This window comes from Rana temporaria, chromosome 11 (genome assembly GCF_905171775.1).
Source record: "Rana temporaria chromosome 11, aRanTem1.1, whole genome shotgun sequence".
In the NCBI taxonomy this organism is placed as follows: Eukaryota; Metazoa; Chordata; class Amphibia; order Anura; family Ranidae; genus Rana; species Rana temporaria.
In genome coordinates this window covers 51873977-51894804 of record NC_053499.1, presented here as the reverse complement: position 1 = coordinate 51894804, position 20828 = coordinate 51873977, and the positions used below count along the sequence as shown (strand labels likewise).

The 20828-nt window shown below is 41.1% G+C and overlaps 1 protein-coding gene across 1 annotated transcript in view; it reads right to left on the bottom strand.

Annotated features, from left to right (window-relative positions):
- MUC6 (mucin 6, oligomeric mucus/gel-forming) overlaps positions 1-15216 on the bottom strand; it is a 56254-nt gene extending 41038 nt beyond the window's left edge. The window contains exons 1-3 of the mRNA XM_040327737.1: positions 14825-15216; positions 6774-6896; positions 3579-3699 (exon numbers count right to left, since the gene is read on the bottom strand). Coding sequence (XP_040183671.1) covers positions 3579-3699; positions 6774-6896; positions 14825-14987 — 407 coding nt within the window. The 5' untranslated portion in view covers positions 14988-15216. The remainder of the gene's footprint in view (positions 1-3578; positions 3700-6773; positions 6897-14824) is intronic.
- Positions 15217-20828: the final 5612 nt, after the last annotated feature.

Here is a 20828-nt window from a genome sequence, read left to right as displayed (position 1 = left end):
GCTGAAGAGATGGATATCTGAATGATGCCTGTGGCTGCAGGCATCATTCAGATATCCCCACTCAAACCCAGGACGTCATTTCACAATGGGTGGGTATTGAAGTGGTTAAAGAGAACCTGTCACCAAAAAACATCACTTTTTGTCCCCTATGTTATGAAAAAAAGTTAAGTAAAATAAAAAATAATTTCAAGTTACACCCAAGCACATAAAATCCAGGTCTTCCTTCCAGGGCGTGGACGCATGTGTATGTGAGTTTTGGCACAGCACACAGCTCTGAAGGAAAGGCACAGTAAGCCATTCCTTCAGAGCACATGCACCAGTGACGTCACTGGCTGTTGCTCACTGGAATATATTCTAAACAGTGTATGTTTAGTAGATATTAATTTTACCTACAGGTAAGCTTTATTATAAGCGTAAATGTAGATAAAAATAAATATGTAGAGTTTACTACCACTTGAATTTTTAGTTGTTTGATCAATTTCAATTTGGGCTTTTGCTACTGAGCTCAGTAACCAGGCTTTTGTTCAACAGAGCAGCTTAGAATGGACAGGTACATGTGCAAAATAACCTAGAGCCACATCTGCTGGATGCAATTAATAATGCAGCATATTCATTTAAAATGGTTCATGTTTGCCTAACAAGGTTTACAGTGTATTTGCTACCCTTGTGTCTGAATTATTGGACAGCCTGTGGCAAATTTGATTTGCAGTGTCTGACAGATTTATTACTAAAAATAAGACAGATTTTCGCTTTACAGACGCATAAATAAGAAGTGGTCAGGATCAGATTATTTTTGCAGGACTTGCATTTTGCAGAGCAGAGTAGGGACTGGCCAGAAAGGGATTATTTTGACACAGGTGGCCAGCTTAAAGGGGTTGTAAACCTTTCGTGTTTTTTCACCTTAAAGCATCCTATGTATTAAGGTAAAAAAAACACTTTGCAGTGTCCGGCCCCCCAGCCCCCCGTTTTACTTACCTGAACCCCGAATTTCTGTCGGGGCGATCCCACGTCGCTCTCTCCGCAGCTTCTCGGCTCTTCATTGGATATATTTATAGCAGTGCAGCCATTGGCTCCCGCTGCTGTCAATCAAATCCAATGAGTCAAACGCTCGGCGGCTATGGACACCAAGTGTATGACACGGGAGCCAGCCCCCAAGGTAACCCCCTCGGGAGAGACCTTCCCAGAGGGGGTTATCTATTGGGGTGAGGAGCCGAGAGAGGCGCCGTGGGACCCCAAAACAGGAGGATCGGGCAAAACAAACTGCACAGTGGAGGTAAGTATGACATGTTTGTTATTTAACCACTTGATTACCGAGCCTGTTTTTCAGATTCGGTGTTTACGAGACTAAAACAGTTTTTTTTGCTATAAAATTACTTAAAACCCCCAAACATTATATATATTTTTTTTTCTAACACCCTAGAGAATAAAATGGCAGTCATTGCAATACTTTTTGTCACACCGTATTTGCGCAACGGTCTTACAAGCGCACTTTTTTTGCAAAAAAAAAACACTTTTTTGAATTAAAAAATAAGACAACAATAAATTTTGCCCAATTTTTTTATATATTGTGAAAGATAATGTTACGCCGAGTAAAATGATACCCAACATGTCATGCTTAAAAATTGCGCCCGCTCGTGGCATGGCGTCAAACTTTTACCCTTAAAAATCTCGATAGGCGACGCTTAAAAAATTCTACAGGTTGCATTTTTTGAGCTACAGAGGAGGTCTAGGGCTAGAATTGTTGCTCTCGCTCTAACGATCGCGGCAATACCTCACTTGTGTGGTTTGAACACCGTTTTCATATGCGGGCGCTACTCGCGTATGCGTTCGCTTCTTAGCGCGAGCTCGTCGGGACGGGGCGCTTTAAAAACATTTTTTTTTGTTTTCTTATTTATTTTTATTTTGTTTATAATTTTTTTACACTGAAATAAAAAAAAAAAAAATTGATCACTTTTATTCCTATTACAAGGAATGTAAACATCCCTTGTAATAGAAAAAAAGCATGACAGGTTCTCTTAAATATGAGATCTGGGGTCAAAAAGACCTCAGATCTCATATTTAGACTAAAATGCAAGAAAAAAAAAAAAAAATTGAAAATGTCATTTTTTCAAATGACAAAAAAAAAAAATGTTTTGACTATGGGCCAGTAAGCAAGTGGTTAAAAAAAACTGAACCTTTTGTGTCACTTTAACCATGTATTTCAATGTATGTGAACAAAAGAAATCCCTGTTTTGTGCAGTTTGCTGGAAAGGGTATATAGCAGTGTGCAGAGGGTTTTTCATGACTTTTTTGTGTGGTGGGTATATCTTCTCTATTGCAGTGCAGGTCGTGCAGGTCACTGACCAGAACATGTATTTCTCCTACAACTTCTATTTACCTAATATTGGCACTATATCCACTGGAGCATTTACATTTGCAGAGCAGAGTAAGGACTTACCAGAGAAGGGTTACATCGGTGCAGTTGGTCAGCTTAAACATGTGTTGCAATTTATGCGATCAAAAAAATCATTGCTGTCCTGCAAAGTTTGCTAGTTTTCAGATTTTATTCAGCCACAGTGCACATTTAGAGCAGGCAAAGGAGCAATTTAGCACTTAGACTGTAAAGCTGGCCATACATGGATCAAAATATGGCTGGTTCAGCAGGAACACCAGCATTCAGTCAGCCCATGCAGCCAATGGGCTGCAGCATTGATTAGTGTATTATGATGGTGGGGGAGTCCCACAGCGAGGAGGATTTCCCCATTCACCTTGAATGTGTAGATGAAGAAATCTGTAATATGTGGCCAGCTTAACCTTTTAAAGCAGAGCTCCACCCTAAAGTGGAAATCCCGCTGATCGGAACCCTCCCCCCCTCCGGTGTCACATTTGACACTTTTCAGGGGGGAGGGGGGTGCAGATACCTGTATAAAGATAGGTATTTGCACCCACTTCCGGCCACACAGTCTCGGGCAGACTGCGGGCATGACGTCACCTCCCGTCCCCCCGTTGTGTTTTGGGAACATTCGGCTCCCAGTACACAGCGGGAGCCAATCGGCAGGCATAGCGCGACTCGCGCATGCGCCGTAGGGAACTGGGCAGTGAAGCCAGAGCGCTTCACTTCCTGGTTCCCTCACCGAGGATGGCGGGGGGGGGGGGGGTCAGCAGAGTGACGAGTGATCGCTTGTCCTCTGCTGCGGACGGCGCTGGACTCCAGGACAAGTAAGTGTCCTAATATTAAAAGTCAGCAGCTGCAGTATTTGTAGCTGCTAGCTTTTAATATTTTTTTTCAGCGGACATCCGCTTTAAGAAATATATTACATGCTCTATCTCACTTCTCCTGTTTAGAATTACCTTGCTCTGCAAAAGAATTCATAAATGTCCTCTGAATGTTCACATACCTACATGAAACTAAAAGTGTGGCTATAACAATCTAATCTGTTTTCCAAGTGAAACAATGTGTGACACAGATCATAAAGCATATCACAGGGCCAACACCTGCTCCAATTGTGTAACTGTCTTAGTGAAAGATGTCGACTAAGAAAGAAACATTATTACACAATGGATGGGGAAATTCTCCTTTGTATAGCTTGCTTGCTTACCAAACACTGCAATCAGTACGAATATGTTCTCCAGGGCTGTAGATTTGTCCATTGAAAAAACAAGGGCAGTCGCTGACTGGGACACAGGTGTTGTCTCTAGACAGGTCATCAAGAACAGTTCCTACAAAAGGTATAAGATGTTCACATAGTTTCTTATCAGATGCCATGTATCTAAACTAGAATCTATGGTATCAAATGGAAACAAATCACAGCTTGTAATTTTTTAGTTGTTCTTCCAATTTACATCAGTTGGAGAAAGGACTCCTGAAAATGTAGTGGCAGCATATCTACTGGAATATCTATATACTCAGTTAGCTGGATTCACGTAGACCTGCCTAACGTTAGGCAGGCGTAGCGTATCTCATATACGCTACGCCGCCGTAAGTTATTGAGGCAAGTGCTGCATTCACAAAGCACTTGCATCCTAAGTTACGGCGGCGTAGTGTAAATGTGCCGGCGTAAGCGTGCCTAATTCAAATTGTGAAGAGGTAGGCGTGTTTTATGCTAATGAATCGTGAGTCGACATGATTGACGTTTTGAACGAGCGGTGCATGCGCCGTCGGTGGACGTATCCCAGTGCGCATGCTCCAAATTACGCCGCAAAGACTCATTGGTTTCGACGTGGACGTAAATTACGCCCAGCCCCATTCACGGACGACTTACGCAAACGACATAATTTTTTTTTAAATTCGACGCGGGTCTAGCGGCCGGCAAAAATAGACAGCTAAGATACGACGGCGTAGGAAGACTTGAGCCGCTCGTATCTTAGCTAGATTTAAGTGTATCTCAATTTGAGAATACACTTAAATATACGATGGCGCAGATTCGGAGTTACGACGGCGTATCCACTGTTACGCCGGCGTAACTCTACGCGAATCTGGCTACATATGTGTAATATCCTTAGAGCTAGTGGACAAGAAGTGTTGTATAACAGGCCTAGTACATTATCAGAAAATCGAACAAACAATCCTTCCATTTCACTGTTCGTACCATGCTGAAATTGAGAATGCCATTAATAGTATGAAAATTCTTAAATGTCAGGGGAAGAGTTATTGTGTATGTAGCTATGTTACATGGTAGATTATTGTTTCTGATCATGTGCGCTCTTGTTCATTTGATTTTTTAAAGACGAATACCGTACTAATTAAACAACAATCGGTTGTTCTGCTAACTAAGAAAAAAAATTCCAGCATGCCCGTTCAGAATTTTTTGTCTAGACAGTTGTATTATATATATATATATATATATATATATATATATATATATATATATATATATATATATATATATAATATTATATTGTAATATACGAACACACAAAATCAAATGATTGTTCCAAATATGGATATTTTTATCCAATTTTGTAATAATGTGTACTATATTTAATATCAGCAGACTTAACCAGTATTGCACTATTTTTTTTAAATGACATGCTCTGTCACTTTTGGAGCATTGAAGGCATTGGTGTTATTAACAAAGTTATAGGAAACCTTCACACATTAGTAAATTATGGTGCAATATTCTTTGAAAGACACCCCAGCAACAAAGGTGATCCATGTATCAACATGTTCACCCAGGATTTATACAATGTTTATCCAAGATTCAACCATTTTTCACATAAGAGTCAATTAGAAAAATGTATACATTTTGGTAGAAAAAGGTTGTGTAAATCTTACATGATGCCATTGATAAATAGAACCTTAAAGGGCTTGTAAAGGAAACATTTTTTCCACCTAAATAGCTTCCTTTACCTTAGTGCAGTCCTCCTTCACTTACCTCATCCTTCCATTTTGCTTTTAAATTTCCTTATTTCTTCTGATAAATCCTCACTTCCTGTTCTTCTGTCTGTAATTACACACAGTAATGCGAGGCTTTCTCCCTGGTGTGGAGAAATCCTCTTGAGGGGGCGAGCAGTGTTAGTGGGCGTCCTGACACTCCTGCTTGCCCCTCCCCCTCAAGAGACTTTCTTCACACCAGGGTGAAAGCCTCGCATTACGGTGTTGAGTTACAGACAGAAGAACAGGAAGTGAGGATTTCTCAGAAGAAATAAGGACATTTAAAAGCAAAATCGAAGGATTCGGTAAGTGAAGGAGGACTGTACTAAGGTAAAGGAAGCTATTTGGGGAAACATTTTTTTTCCTTTACAACCCCTTTAAAACAACACAGCAGAGTTTCAGCTATTTTTAATGTATGATATCGCTATATAGTGTGTTGTGGTGCATTGTGTTGCAAAAAATCTATTTAAAATAAAGGAGCTGCCGTAATACAATGCATGTTAACACACGTTGAGTTTCCACACTGCATAGGGGTGAACTTGGTTGATTCAGAACAAGTATGCAAATCACAATTGGTCTACATAGTTTTTCCAGGTCAGCGATTCAAAAAGTATTGAGCTAGTGGACCAGCATAACAGCATTTTCAAAATAAGAGGTCAACAGAGACGACAGCCCATGTGTTTTTCCCATGACATGTCTCTGCGCTTTAAAGTGGCCTTAGCTTAACCTAGTCAAGTTTAAGTCCCAACAGTGATATTGTACAACAGGACTTTCTCAAGGAATAAATGTGCAAATAAAATGGCCAGGGCAGCATAATATCGTCAGTTGTGATAAGGCCAAAAATATATATATTGTGGTTGTGGCAATGATTGGCTCTGTTGCCACCCATGGCTACTTTGTTTTGATTTGATTTATTCTTTAAATGAAAAATAAGGGATTTTGTTGTGTTACATGGCTAGCATGACCCAATTTCCTAGTCTTTTTGTCCTGGCCAATGGGTGTAAGTTGGTTGTTATATCCAACATCCCAAATAACACCATAATACATTTTAACTATTATGTTTCAATTAAGCCTGCATTTGGTTTTATTGGCTATGGCTAGGAGTTATTCCATAGTGCAGTGAAAAGTACCACAGAAACAAAATTCAACACTCAACACTCAACACTGAAGACTACTGTATGGTGCAATATGTATAAGGACTTTCGACGATTCCCTGGTTTTGGATTGTTTTCTATAGTACCTTAAATGTTCTGCAGTCAAGCAAGGCTAGGCCCCTGAAAGAGCACTGGAAAAAAGTAAGTTAGGTCCTCCATGCAGTAGGAGAATGAGTTGTTTGCATACATAGTCAAGTCAATTCGGATAGTGCTAGTTGTTCAATTAGGACTCTTTATTCTCTGTTATTTTATACTATCCAAGTTACCTGGTGGGCAGAAGCAGCCATAAACACAGTGTGAATTACATGTGTATTGAGGGTTCGAACAAGTGGGGCTGCAGGGATTTGCGCATTCTTCATAAATCTGATTGGATGGACATGTGCCCAAGGCTAGAAAGGAAAAAAAAAGGAAAGAAGACAATAGGGATAATAAACATTAGCATTGTTTAATTATATAGTATTATAGCATACATCAGTTTTGCCAAGATAGTATTTAGAAACCATGGTGTCACCTTCACCCCATTTCTTGGTAAATTGCCACAAATTTTGATTTGTCACTGATGCAGAAATATAGAGGAAGTTGTTCAATTAGGACACATGTTCTGGTGACAATTGTTCAAGGAAAGAATCCCCTTGCGTTGGGGCCTAGTGGAGAGCATAATAATTTTAAAGTGCCTTTTTACTGTAATGTAGGTCTCTAAGGGCCTGATCCACAAAAGGGATACGCCGGCGTATCTACTGATACGCCATCGTATCCCTGTTTCTATCTATGGAACTGATCCACAGAATCAGTTTCACATAGATAGGCAGAAGATCCGACATGTGTAAGGGACTTACACTGTCGGATCTTAGGATGCAGTACCGCAGCCGCCGCTGGGTGCATTTCTCGGCGAAATCCAGCGTCGGGTATGCAAATTAGCACTTACGGAGATCCACAAAGCTTTTACGCTTTGTTTTTTCTCCGTAAGTATTAGTTTGCCGTCGCAAAATTAGGGCTGCTTTTACAAAGTGTAAAGTTAGTACACCATGTAAAAGTAGACCCTTCTTTCCCGCGACACTGTCAAATTTTTTTTTTTATTTTTTTTTTCCCTGCCGCATCTCTTTTTTTTCCCGACGCAACTTTTTTTACCCGGCGCGATTCACAAAGCTCGGCGTAACGTAATTTCGCGCAATTAACGTCGGGAAAATCGCGTCGGGAGCATGCGCAGTACGTCCGGCGCGGGAGCGCGCCTAATTTAAATGGGACTCACCCCATTAGATTAGGAACACCTTTGCGCCGGACGGATGTAAGTTACACCGCTCAAAATTTCTAGGTAAGTGCTTTGTGGATCGGGCACTTAGGTAGAGATTTTGAGGCGGTGTAACTTAAATCCGAATATTTAAGTTAAGCCTGCTCGTTGTGGATCAGGCCCTAAGTTATTTTCCTTCAGCCAGTGGCCTGAACAAAAAAAAGAAAACCAAAAAAAAATTATTGATCAAGAAAAAAAATTCAGCATGTCTTTCGTCAGAAGTCGCTCAGTCCTGCTCCTGGCAACCTGCTCCCTCTTTGGCTGTGATTGACAGCAACGGGAGAAAATGGCTAACGCTGCTGTCTCTGAGACAATGAGGAGGCAGAGAGCCAGGAAAGCCACTGCTCTTATGCACATTGTTGGATTGAGATCTGGCTCCGGTAAGAGAATGTATGAAGGTAAAAGATCTTCAGCCTTTAGAATCACTTTAAGCTTTACTTAAATAACCCTTATATAGTTAAAAAAATTGAAATCTGGGTACTGCCACTTTGCCTTGAATGAATTTTTGAAGAGGTAGGGGTTTCCTGTACCTCCCTTGTGCAAGGACCCAAATTCTTACAGGCACATTTACTTTCCCCCCTAAATGAATCCCCCTAAAGAAGCCACATGACCCTGTGGCATAAGGTGTAGGGGAGGGGCATCTGACAACACGTTGTTTTGAGTCTGACCACGAGGGTAATTCAAACTGTATGGCTGATCTTCGCAATCGGTGGTTTATGTATACTTCATTGCTGGATTTGTTTGGTGCGCTTGAATTGTTTAATGTGAGTTCAAATATTGGGGGATTGGGCAATAAGTATAGTGTTTTTAAAAAGGTATAAGCACTATTGTTTCGCAATTCTTTTTTTCTATGTATATGTCTGATCTACAATATGATATGAGGATACCAGGAAGGTGAAGGATGGGGAAAGAAGAAGGAACATACCCACTGAATATATCCCATTGAGCCCCAGAGGGATGAAAAAGTGTTTTGACCTTACTTAACTGTAGGGTCACATTTATTAACATGAGAGTACATGGATGGTTGGAATATGAGCACTAGTGATAGAGAATATACATACAGTATGTGAAGAGGATTGGAATACATTTTGACTGTATATGAGATATAACATAAGTGGTTTCCCGTAAGTGTGATTAATATAAACAAGACTAAAAGCAAATTTTTATGGTGTTGGGACATGGGTGATATTTTCCGTTTTACACAAATTCATATGAAATTGTATATATATTTTTTTGCTCACTGGATGGTATATGTATAGTATATTCTTTTTAGATTTGTATGTGTTTTCTTATGCTGTATTGGACAATATTTATTAAGGGTATATTGCTGTGGTTTTATATTTGTTGAATGTGTTAGATGCAGGCACCTTTGTTTTAGAATTTTTTCACATAGCAGCTCACAAGGTTTTACGCATATTGGTTACACATCAGTCATACCCCTTTGCTAGTACATGTTGTATGACCTCCTTTACATTTTACATAAAGCATTTTCTTGTTTTCCTGGTTCTAACATGGCTTAAAACATTGTGATAATGGGTATAAAATATGAAATGATTGTTTCAACTGTAAAATGGAAGGAAAAATGCGTTGCCAATAATTATACAGGAAACATCTGCCTCTACTTCTTATAGGCACAAGCCTACTGTGCCTAATGGTAAATCTTTCTATGACTATTAATGACTAATGCTCTTTCTGCCCCTTAACCACTTAAGGACCGTCTCCTGCACATATACGTACAGGTACGTCCTGTACTAGTACCCATCCGTGGGTCGCGGGGGCGTGTGCCCGCGGCGCATGCCCGCGACCCGATCCGTAGCTCTGTGACCGGGACCGCGGGACCACGGCTTCCCTGTTCTTCACTGTGGCGGGAGCATAGATCGTGTCATCCCTTTTATAGGGGGACACAATCGATGACGTCACACCTACAGCCACACCCCCCTACAGTTGTAAACACACTTCAGGGAACAAATAACCCCAACAGCGCCCCCTGTGGTTAACTCCCAAACTGCAACTGTCATTTCCACAGTAAACAATGCATTTTAAATGCATTTTTTGCTGTGAAAATGACAATGGTCCCAAAAAAATGTCAAAATTGTCCGAAGTGTCCGCCATAATGTCGCAGTCACGAAAAAAATTGCTGATCGCCGCCATTAGTAGTAAAAAAAAAAAGAATTGATAAAAACGCAATAAAACGGAGCTTTGGACCGGGTCGCGGGAGCACGCCGCGGGCACGCGCCCGCGACCCACGACTGGGTACTAGTACAGGACGTACCTGTATGTACATGTGCCCAGCCGTGCCATTCTGCCGACGTATATGTGCAGGAGGCGGTCCTTAAGTGGTTTAGGGACAGAAAGAGCATTAGTCATTAATAGTCATTCTCTGTTTGTTTGCCCTTTTTGATCCAAGCGTCAAATACAAAAATTCTATGATATAAAAGAAATGAGTAGAGCAAATATGATCTTAGTCATTGTAAGTAAATGCAACTCCTGTGTAAGAAAAATAAGATGCTCTTTATGAGCTATGCACTTTTGGACCAAAGTTGCAGTTTATGTTCTGAACAGCTTGAAGCGTCACTGACACTGAGGAAATCAGTAATACTTACTGAGCAATTTAGCCCAACCAAATATTTGTGCACTTATCACTGCAGTGTGTTTGGAGAGAACACATTTCAAATTCTCCCTTTTAATGTATGTAATGCATTTTGTATGCACAGACAATGGACAGAGCTTTATGCACAGTCACAGTTTATCTTCTGCATGATTGTGCTTCACTGCCAGATTTCACCAGCAGATGGCCCTACAGTTCTGCTGTTCCCAAGTAAAAGTAGAGCAAGCCTGTCCAAATCCAATGAAAGAGTGAGTTCAACTGTTGGGACTAAATCTTCAAAGAGGTTGCATTATGTCTACAGTGCTTCATACCTCACCTACCTAATTCCAGAAAATGATAATGGCACTTTAGAATTGAAAGCTGAAGTTTAGTCATCTTACAATACCAAACTCATTATTCCTAGCTCCCAACTGTCCCTGATTTCGAGGGACTGTCCCTGATTTGGAGCAATGTCCCTCTGTCCCTCGTTCCTCATAATTTGTCCCTCCCTTTGGTCTGATCTATATAGTTAAAATACACTTTTTATCTATCAAAAAGTGTTTCCCAGTGCTAAACTTTTCATCTGATTTCTAAATTGCTGCATTTGTAAATTCCAAAAGTAAATATAAAGAAATAGTAGTGGTAAAAAAAGCACTTGTGGGTTTAACCAATCTTATTTTTTTGTACAATTCTCCTTTAAGGGGGCGTGGCAAGGGGTGTGTCCTATGCCTACATACTTTTGCTGATAGGTGTCCCTCATTTCCATCTCAAAAAGTTGGGAGGTATGCATTATTTAGTGTAATCTCATGTCTTGCAGGCTGCTGCTTGTTGTAAAAATCATCCAATCATGCCACCTTCTTAGCTGTTGGATATTGCCCTGAGCGGCTATTTTCCGGTACTGTGCAGATTCACAGTACATGTGTGATGAGTTGCACCTCTTGCCTGTAGCCTTCTGCTCTCTCCGCCATTCAGAGACCTTTAACTATTACTCTCCCACAATGCAATGTGTTCTGTGAATGGAGAAGGAGTGGATGAACCACGAGACCTCCACCGCCAATTTAGATAACTTATTTGATTGTGGGAATAAAATTTGTAAAAGGTCACTAAATGGTGGAGAAGGCAGAAGGAGATGAGTGAGTGAAATAACTGCTATAGTACTGCTGCTAGTGAGAAGAGTTGTGCCTCTCGCCTGTCCCCTTATGCCATCCAGAGAAAACATGCTACTACAATGCAATATGTTCTGCGGTGGAGGTTGTGTTATACATCCACTCCTCCTCCTTCACATTGTGGGAGAACAATAGTAAAAGTTCTCTGAATGGCAGAGAGGGCCTTACACATTACTACAGTGTTCAGTACTGGACCCCCCCCCCGTTAGGTTTAACATTAAAGCGGAGTTCCGGACACAATTTCACCTTTTAAATATAAATACCCCTGTAATACACAAGCTTAATGTATTCTGGTAAAGTTAGTCTGTAAACTAAGGTCCGTTTTGTTAGGTTGTTACAGCATTTAGACACTTTATAAAATAGAAATTGACTGGGGCCATCTTAAGTGTGTGCATCATGAAGCCAGACTGTATGACTTCCTGGATTTCAGCCTTGCAAATCTCGCACATGCTCAGTGCTGCACAAGCAGTGTCAGATCAGGTTTCAGCACCTGTGCTGTCCAAGTCACATGATTCTTTGAGACTGGGGAGTGCACAGACTCCTGGAAAGTTACACCCACTACATTCCCAGGAGTCTGTGTAGGTTAGGAAGCATTAAGCACCTAGGTGCAGGAAGTGGGAAGATTAACTATTCTGCCTAGCAACAACACTTTGAAGGCATCTAAAAAAAAAAAAAAAAATTCGTAAAGGACTAATGATTTTTTTTTAAAACTACTGATGTAATGTTATATTTATGGGTGTAACTCCACTTTAAGGTAAAAACAGCAGCATTATATATGCAGCATTTAACATGGTTCTAAGCCAAAAGTTTTTATTTTTTACCTTAATGAATTACTTGCAATAGTTGTTCCCCCTGACCCCCAAATGCTTTCCTGAGTCCTGTATCTATTCAGTGCTATGCCAATCTGAACCAGTGCTAGTTTTTTCTCTCTTTACTCTCACAGATTTAAAAGCAGCAGTGGCAGCTATTGGCTCCTGCTGCTGTCAATCAAACCTTGTGAGGTAAGAGCGGGGGTCAGGGACGAGTTGTGCTGTGTATGTCTATAGATACACACAGACCAGCTCAAGATTGTGCCCGCACAAGTGCCCCCATAGCAAGTGGCTTGCTATGAGGGCACTCGGAGAAGAGGAGGAACCAGAATCGCAGGCGGAGGACCCCAGAAGGGGAGGATCAGGGCCACTCTGTGCAAAACCATTGTACAGAGCAGATAAGTATATCATGTTTGTTATTTTAATAAAACTGAGCTTTACAACTGCTTTAAACCCAGAGAAAGAGACCTTAAAATATATCCTGTAGTATTTAGCTGTAAAACTGCAAAGTGGTGTAACTCATCAACTGGAGAACATACAGTATAAGTGCACGTTTATTTTATTTTTTTCTAGTTAAGCCACTGAGGCTGTGGCCCATGCAACACCAACCTGACATATCTGAATTAGGGATGCTAGTAGCTGTGACTTCCTTAGTTATCAGGGCCATCTTAATAAATTGGCACACCAGGGCCCAGGTGCATGGGAGACAAATAATCAGGACACAGGGAGGTGGAAAGTGCTGTGTTAGGGGGGGGGGGTGCACTGGCAATTTGGCTGTTTGTGCTGCTCTTCTTTGATAGGAGCAACTGCAATGTCACTCCTGTTAGAAGGAGCAGCAGCTAAATTCATCTTTCTTCTTCCTCCTGCAGGGGACAGAAGAAAGCTGGCACTGAGAACTTACCTCTGTCTCAGCACGGGAGAGGAAGGAGGGGCTGCCTTCAATGCAGGTGGGAACAGCATTAGTGATCTGTGAGTAGAAGGGTGGAAGGGGGGCACAACTCTGACATGTGGGGCACTGTGATGGGGTCACCTGATGTATGAGGGCACTGTGATGGGGACACCTGATGTAAAGGGGCACTGTGATTGGGACACCTGATGTATGGGAACATTGTGATGGGGACAACTGATGTAAGGGGAGACTGTGATGCGGACACCTGATGTATGGTGACACTTTGATGGAGACACCTGATGGATGGGGACACCTGATTGATGGGGACAATGTGATGGAGACACCTGATGTATATGGGCACTGTGATGGGGACACCTGATGTATGGGGACACTGTAATGGGGGAACCTATTGTATGGGGACAGCTGGTGAATCCGGGCGCTGTGATGGGGACACCTTATGCAGGCTGGTAGAGGCCCCAGTGCATTATTTAGCCCAGGGACCCATGATGCTATTAAAGCGGAGGTTCACCCAAATAACATGTATATAAGATCATATTCTTTATACTTCCTACATGTACAGTATGCTCTTTTTTTTTTGGCTGTACATACCTTATTATGACTATTTTCCACCCGACTTCCGGGTACTCACTCCCGCGGGAGTAGGCGTTTCTTTGCTGTGCCGCAATGTCATCTGGGACTTCGCCCAGATGATTGACGTCCTTGAGAAAAATTTCCCCCCCGGCGGATAAGGCCCCCCTATTGCGTAGGCGCGTCACGAGTCACGGAGTTTCCGAAAGTAGCCGAACTGCGAGTCAGCTCTACACGACGCCTGCGCACCGACTAGGAGCTGTTTAGAGCTGACTGCGCAGGCGCCGTATAGAGCTGACTCGCAGTTCGGCTACTTTCGGAAACTCCGTGACTCGTGATACGCCTACACAATAGGGGGGGGGCCTTATCCGCCGGGGGGAACTTTTTCTCAAGGACATCAATCATCTGGGCGAAGTCCCAGATGACATTGCGGCACAGCATAGAAACGCCTACTCCCGCGGGAGTGAGTACCCGGAAGCTGGCTGGAAAATAGCCATACAGTAATAAGGTATGTAAACCCAAAAAAAGAAAGGGCTTACTGTACATGTTGGAAGTATAAAGAATATGATCTTATATACATGTTATTTGGGTGAACCTCCGCTTTAAGATGGCACTGCCTGTTATAACAAAGAGAAGTAATTAGCAAACAGAGAACTTCAGCCTAAACTGAAAACCTCTTCATTATGTACAACAGAGAAAAATGTAATATACTAAAGATGGCCATATTCTAGTAGAATTTATTTTTAAAAAAATGTAATTTTAAGAACATTCTCTAATCTTTCTGGGGTCAAATCAACGTTTGTTTATGACCTCAATGACAATAATTTTTTTTGTTTAAATACTTTCAAGCTACGGTATTTAAGCCATATATGTACTGGTGAGAAGTTTTGCATGAATGCTCGTTTGATGGTCTGTTCTTGAAGACCTACAAGTGTATGGCCAGCTTAAAACTTGCTACATCTTTTTTAGGCTTGTTCATAGAGTACTCACAGCAGAGGTTCTTGGTCCTCCAGTTGCTGAGTGGCTGCGAGCACAAGGCACACCTTGTAGAGTACTCTGAAAGTGTTGCACATGCACAGTTGTTGTCCCCTGGAATGTCACATTCCTGCAGGTCCCGCTGGCACCGTTTAATAAAGGGAATTTTGGATACCATACAAGTAGCAGAGACCAGATCCAGAAGATTATAACACTGAGTAAGCTAGAAGAAAGGCAAATACATTTCAGTTAATTGTTTTATAACACTGCAGATGAGAAGGTTAATTAAAAAGTCAACTTACATATTGATGATTGTTTAACGTGTTTATCTGTGGAGTCGGAGGAGGGCAAATTTCATTTGGGTCATCAATCTGCTGTAAACTGGCATACTGATAAGGAGTCAAAATTTTTCCTGTAAAACACGTTGCAGAGGGTTATTTACTATGAATAGGAATAGGTACACTCTCCTGTGTGGAAAGAAAGTTTACATTGCTGATAATTTACTACATAGCAATACAGTATATGGAACATGTGTACGGTGTATGCAAATGTTTATGCATGGATAAGCACGTTCCACATTTCATAATTATTTAGGGTGATTTTACTGCCTTTCTTAAGTGTTTTTCAAGCATTGTGGAGAAATAACATTAAACAGTATTTCTTTTAAAGTAGAACTATAGGCAAAACTTTTTTTTTAAATTTTTGGATAGGGTAAGGGATGGATATAATCCCAGTTTGTTTGTCTCAAATGTGTCCCATTGAGGAATTTTCTTCACTTTCTGTCCCATAGCCAAAACTGGAAGTGAGAGGAAATCCCTGCAAAGTGTGGGGATCCATGGGTGTCACCAGAACTAGTGTCACCATTGGAAGATTTCCGCTCTATTATTGTTCTAGTGACAACCAACATTTTGGGATTTTATTTTAGCTTTAGTTTTGGTGATGAAGGTAAACAGGACTACTAGAGAGAGTGAATCTCCCTAACGCAGACACAGGCAGAATTGAAAACATGCCAAAAATTCTAATCCATTTCCAATATATCCAAAACATTTAGTTTTTTTACTTTAACATTTCTTTAGCCTTCAGTTTTTGTCTGATTTTGACCCAGATATAATAATGTCCACCTTTTTCAGAAAACGTTAACTAACACCACAAACCCTACCCACTGTCCAGGTCCGTGCTGTACTTACCTCTGTGGATGCAGAGCTGTCAGTGCCCACGCAACCCATGAAGCGGTCTGGGGATCTGAAATCCCTGCTCTTCTCCCTCTTCTCTGTACAGCATTTCTGGGATGGTCAATTCCAGCAAAGAGGTTTACTGTGAATTGTCCCAAAAATGCTGCACAGAGAAGATTGGGAAATTTCAAATCCCTGACCTGCAACATGGGCTACATGGCCACTGACAGCTCATCTCCCATTTAGGTAAGTACAGCATGGACAGTGAGAGGTGGGGAGGATGTATGGTGTTAGTTCATCTTTTCTAAAAATGGTAAACTTATCCTTTAAACGTCCCCCCAATCCCCTCCACAAACACACACAAATAGTTCTTGGGTGACTTCAAGAGTTTTTCAACCTTAAAGGGGTTGTAAAGGTAAAAAAAAAATCCTAAGTAGCTTCATTTACCTTAGTGCAGTCCTCCTTCACTTACCTCATCCTTCAATTTTGCTTTTAAAATGTCCTTATTTCTTCTGAGAAATCCTCACTTCCCGTTCTTCTGTCTGTAACTCCCTACACGGTAATGCAAGGCTTTCTACCTGGTGTGGAGTGTCGTGCTCGACTCCTCCCCTGGAATACAGGAGAGTCAGGACGCTCTCTACGTTGCAGATAGAGAAAGGAGCTGTGTGTTAGTGGGCGTCCTGACTCTCCGGAAGTCCAAGGGAGGGGGCGAGCACGACACTCTACACCAGGCAGAAAGCCTTGCATTACTGTGTGTAGTTACAGACAGAAGAACGGGAAGTGAGGATTTCTCAGAAGAAATAAGGACATTTAAAAGCAAAATAATAGCTCAAAAATGGCAAGCACATGCCCCCCCCGTCCGTAGAAAATTGGGTAGCAACCATTAATCTAACCATCTCCAGCGAGAGAGTGACCTTTACCAGACAAGGGAACTATGGGAAATTTGTAAGACTCTGGGGACCCTGGATGAGGGCTGTGGGAGATCCCTCATAGGGGGACCTAGCGGCGGAGCTGCCCTGGCCCACTGAGACTCCACCTCCTCTGCCAACATGGGATAATTACTGTCCAATAGCCCAGCCGTCTCGAACGGGGAGACCCCCAGGAGGGAGACCTGGTTAGAAACCTCCTCAGCCAGACTTTCCCCGTCAACGACTCATGGTGGTAGCGAGGCTGGCAGACGGACCCGCCCATTGCCTAGATAGGGAAACGACGAGGGTGGTACGCTCCTTAGTATTGGGGGAGGGGGAGGGAGACATAAGGGAAGGACACGAGGGGGAATATGAGGTGGAAGGTAGCTCTCTCCTTTTTTCCTCTTTTTTTGCTTTGTGGTAATGGCAAATGTAGATTCCTTCCTCATGGTAAAAGACTGTCACTTTCTATGCTAATTTTGTAACAATGTTAATTGCACCTGTCAATCACTGAATCAAGAAAAGCAAATAAAAACAAATGATTATATAAAAAAAAAGCAAAATCGAAGGATGAGATAAGTGAAGGAGGACTGCACTAAGGTAAAATAAGCTATTTAGGGAAAACATTTTTTACCTTTACAACCCCTTTAAAGCTAAAGTTGAATATGCTTATATTTATCCCTTCATCAGCATGCTAATGAAATGTTAAATAAAAAAAATCAGTTTTCATTACATACAGTACCTTATTTTACATCCAGGAAGCTAAATCTGCAAAATGTGAATCTGCTCCTATCATGAAAGGGCCACTTGCTTGTATTTACTCCCCAGGCAAAAGGTTCCCAGTCCCATCCCGCAGCAAGCATTGGTATCTACTATGGCTATCGCACCCAATTTGAAATATTACCTAGGGGTGCATGTTGTGTGATAAATGCCCTTCAGAGGGCGATTTACTAACACTTGAGAGTGCAAAATCTGGTGCAACTCTGTATAGACACCAATCAGCTTCCAGGTTTTATTGTCAAAGCTATTATGCACAGCTGCACCCGATTTTGCACTCTCCGGTTTTAGTAATTCAACCCCAAAGGTTGTGTTCCATAAATGATCTGCCTTGACGTGATTGTAGCCGTATTAGTGCAATTGTGATAGAGAAAATTGAGTACTGTCCGTGATCCTTTTTTTATCTGCACTAACACAATTTTTCAGGACAAGGTTTCGGGTATGTCCCCTTCTTCAAGGTCCAAGCAGTACTCTCTGGTACTAAATGATCAATGATCTGAGAAGCTTACCATTAACCACAAAGTCATCCTTGTGGACACCGTTGAAGTTCCCACAAAGTCCACATGTTCTGTTCATGTAATTTTTGTCCACTTCCACCTATTTATAAAGAAACAAATATAGAGTAGGACTTTTACATTATTATTAGTAGCAGTGTTCACTATATACACTAGATCAATGAAATGCCCATATGAACTTCTTCACCATGTACCCTGTGTTATGCATCAAGGGTGTCTTACACTAGAATGAACATATTTCGGCTGATTTACTTAAAAAGTATCTGGTGATATGCAGATGAAATAAGTAAAAATGTAATTTATGAAGTAAATACCTAGTCACAAAGTATATTGTATGAAGATTCTCAATCTCTTTAGTAAATCAGCCTAATTCTCTAACAAGGCAGGTTTGTACAGACATTCTAAGCCCTGCAGTGTCCCAACCACATAAGGACATTATCACCCAGTGGTTCACACACTCACTAGGGTTTCCTTTTCAATTACATTTGTACATAGGGCATATATATATATATATATATATATATATATATATATATATATATATATATATATATATATATATACATAGCCACACTAGCATGTTGTGCTTCCTTTTTGACAGAACAGTAGCTATTGTTCCTGACATGATAATAAAAATTTGACATATAAAAATGATGTCCTGGTAAATGCATGGTAGCTTCCTAATGGATGTTTAAATTAGGGATGGTCATTGGGGAAAGCTATAGGGGTTGATTTACTAAAGGCAAATACACTGTTTACTTTGCAAGTGAAGTTGCACTCTGCAAGACAATTTTTAACAGAATTTAGTGAATGTTGTGATGTTTGTAAAAAATACTGAATCACATGCAAGGAAAAAATAAAAATAAATTTTGCTTGCGCATAATTGGGTGATGGAAATCAGTAGAGCTTCACCTTATTCACTAAGCGCTGGAGAAAATTTCCTTGGAAAGGGAACATCCTATTTGCCTTTGGTAAATCAACACAAAATGTCAATAAAGATCCTTGATGCCGCATACACACGATCGGTCCATCCGATGAGAACGGTCTGATGGACCGTTTTCATCGGTCCAAACCGATCGTGTGTGGGCGCCATTGGTTATTTATCCATCGGTTCAAAAAAAGCCAACTTGTTTTAAATTAACCGATGGATTCCTAACCAATAGAAAAGAAAAAAAAACGATCGTTAGTAGGCACAACCATCGGTTAAAAATCCACGCATGCTCAGAATCAAGTCAGCGCATGCTTGGAAGCATTGAACTTCGTTTTTTTCAGCACGTCGTTGTGTTTTACGTCACCGCGTTCTGACACGATCGGTTTTTTAACCTATGGTGTGTAGGCACGACGGACCATTAGTCAGCTTCATCGGTTAACCGATGAAAACGGTCCATCAGACCGTTCTCATCGGATGGACCGATCGTGTGTACGCGGCATTACAGAAAACACCGACCCTCTGACAGGTAAGTATACTACTTCTTGTCAACCAGGAAACTTTCACCTGCTTTCTTTTAGAACCTAAATGGGGTACTTTAAGCTAAATTAGAAGAACTTTTGGTATTGTCAACTTGCTGTCGCAGACATGTCCTGTAATGTTGGTTCATAGGATGGTCATAATTTTTGGGCAATTATTGAATAATATCCTAGGGTACCGCAACTTACCATGAGATTGCTGTCACTGCTCCATGTCACAATCAACTCAAATTCTTTTTGTTTAGCAAACAGCTTAGTTATAGCCCCAGTTTTGACAATTTCAATTCCACTTGTCATATAAGGTAGACTTATTTTCCTAGCAAAAAATAAAACAAACAAAAAACAGAAGAATTATAAAAAAATCAACTATGAAAAACAAATAAATATGTTTTGGTAAAGATACTGAAAAAATTAAAGAGGAATTAAACTTCCATCTTTTAATTGTACCTAATAATAAGGCTTACCTATAGGTAGTGTAAATATTTCCTAAACGTGCACTGTTTAGAAGATATTTACTGTACATGCAACCACTGACATCACTGGAACATGTGCTCTGAAGGAACGGCCACCCGTGCAGTTCCCCAGACCCCTGTGTCATGACCGACGGCTTCCATTGTAAACCGATGGATGTTTATTTAAATTTATTTTTGGTAGAGTGGTGAAGGATTGCTGTCTGTGTCTCTGCTAGGGAGACTCACCGATTCTGTTTGTCTTGGTAATCACTCTCATCATGACTGAAAGTAAGGGTAAATATAAGGCCTCGAGCACACAGGACCTTTGCTTTTTTCCAATGAATGACAGTACTCCTGGCTAAAGAAAAAAGCTGCTTAAAAAAATTGCCTAAAGCCACTCATTTCACACATGTTTGGGTACGTTTAGGCACCTCGATTGTTTGAGCGTTAATGGATTCCATTGGTCAGAAAATGAATTTATTCTGGCAACTGGAATTCATTAATGCTAAAACGCACCTAAATGTGTCTAGTGTTTAGACACATTTAGACTGGTGATGGTTTTTCTTTTCAGCCTGTTCTAATATGCATGTCATCTCCTATGTGTGCATGGACACATAGGAGGCTAACACAGGCTATTATAGAGGTTCTTTTACACACTGAAAAAAGCCAAATTCCTGTAAATGTGGCATTTTTGTAAGCACACTCTGCATAAGACCTTAGATCTTGAG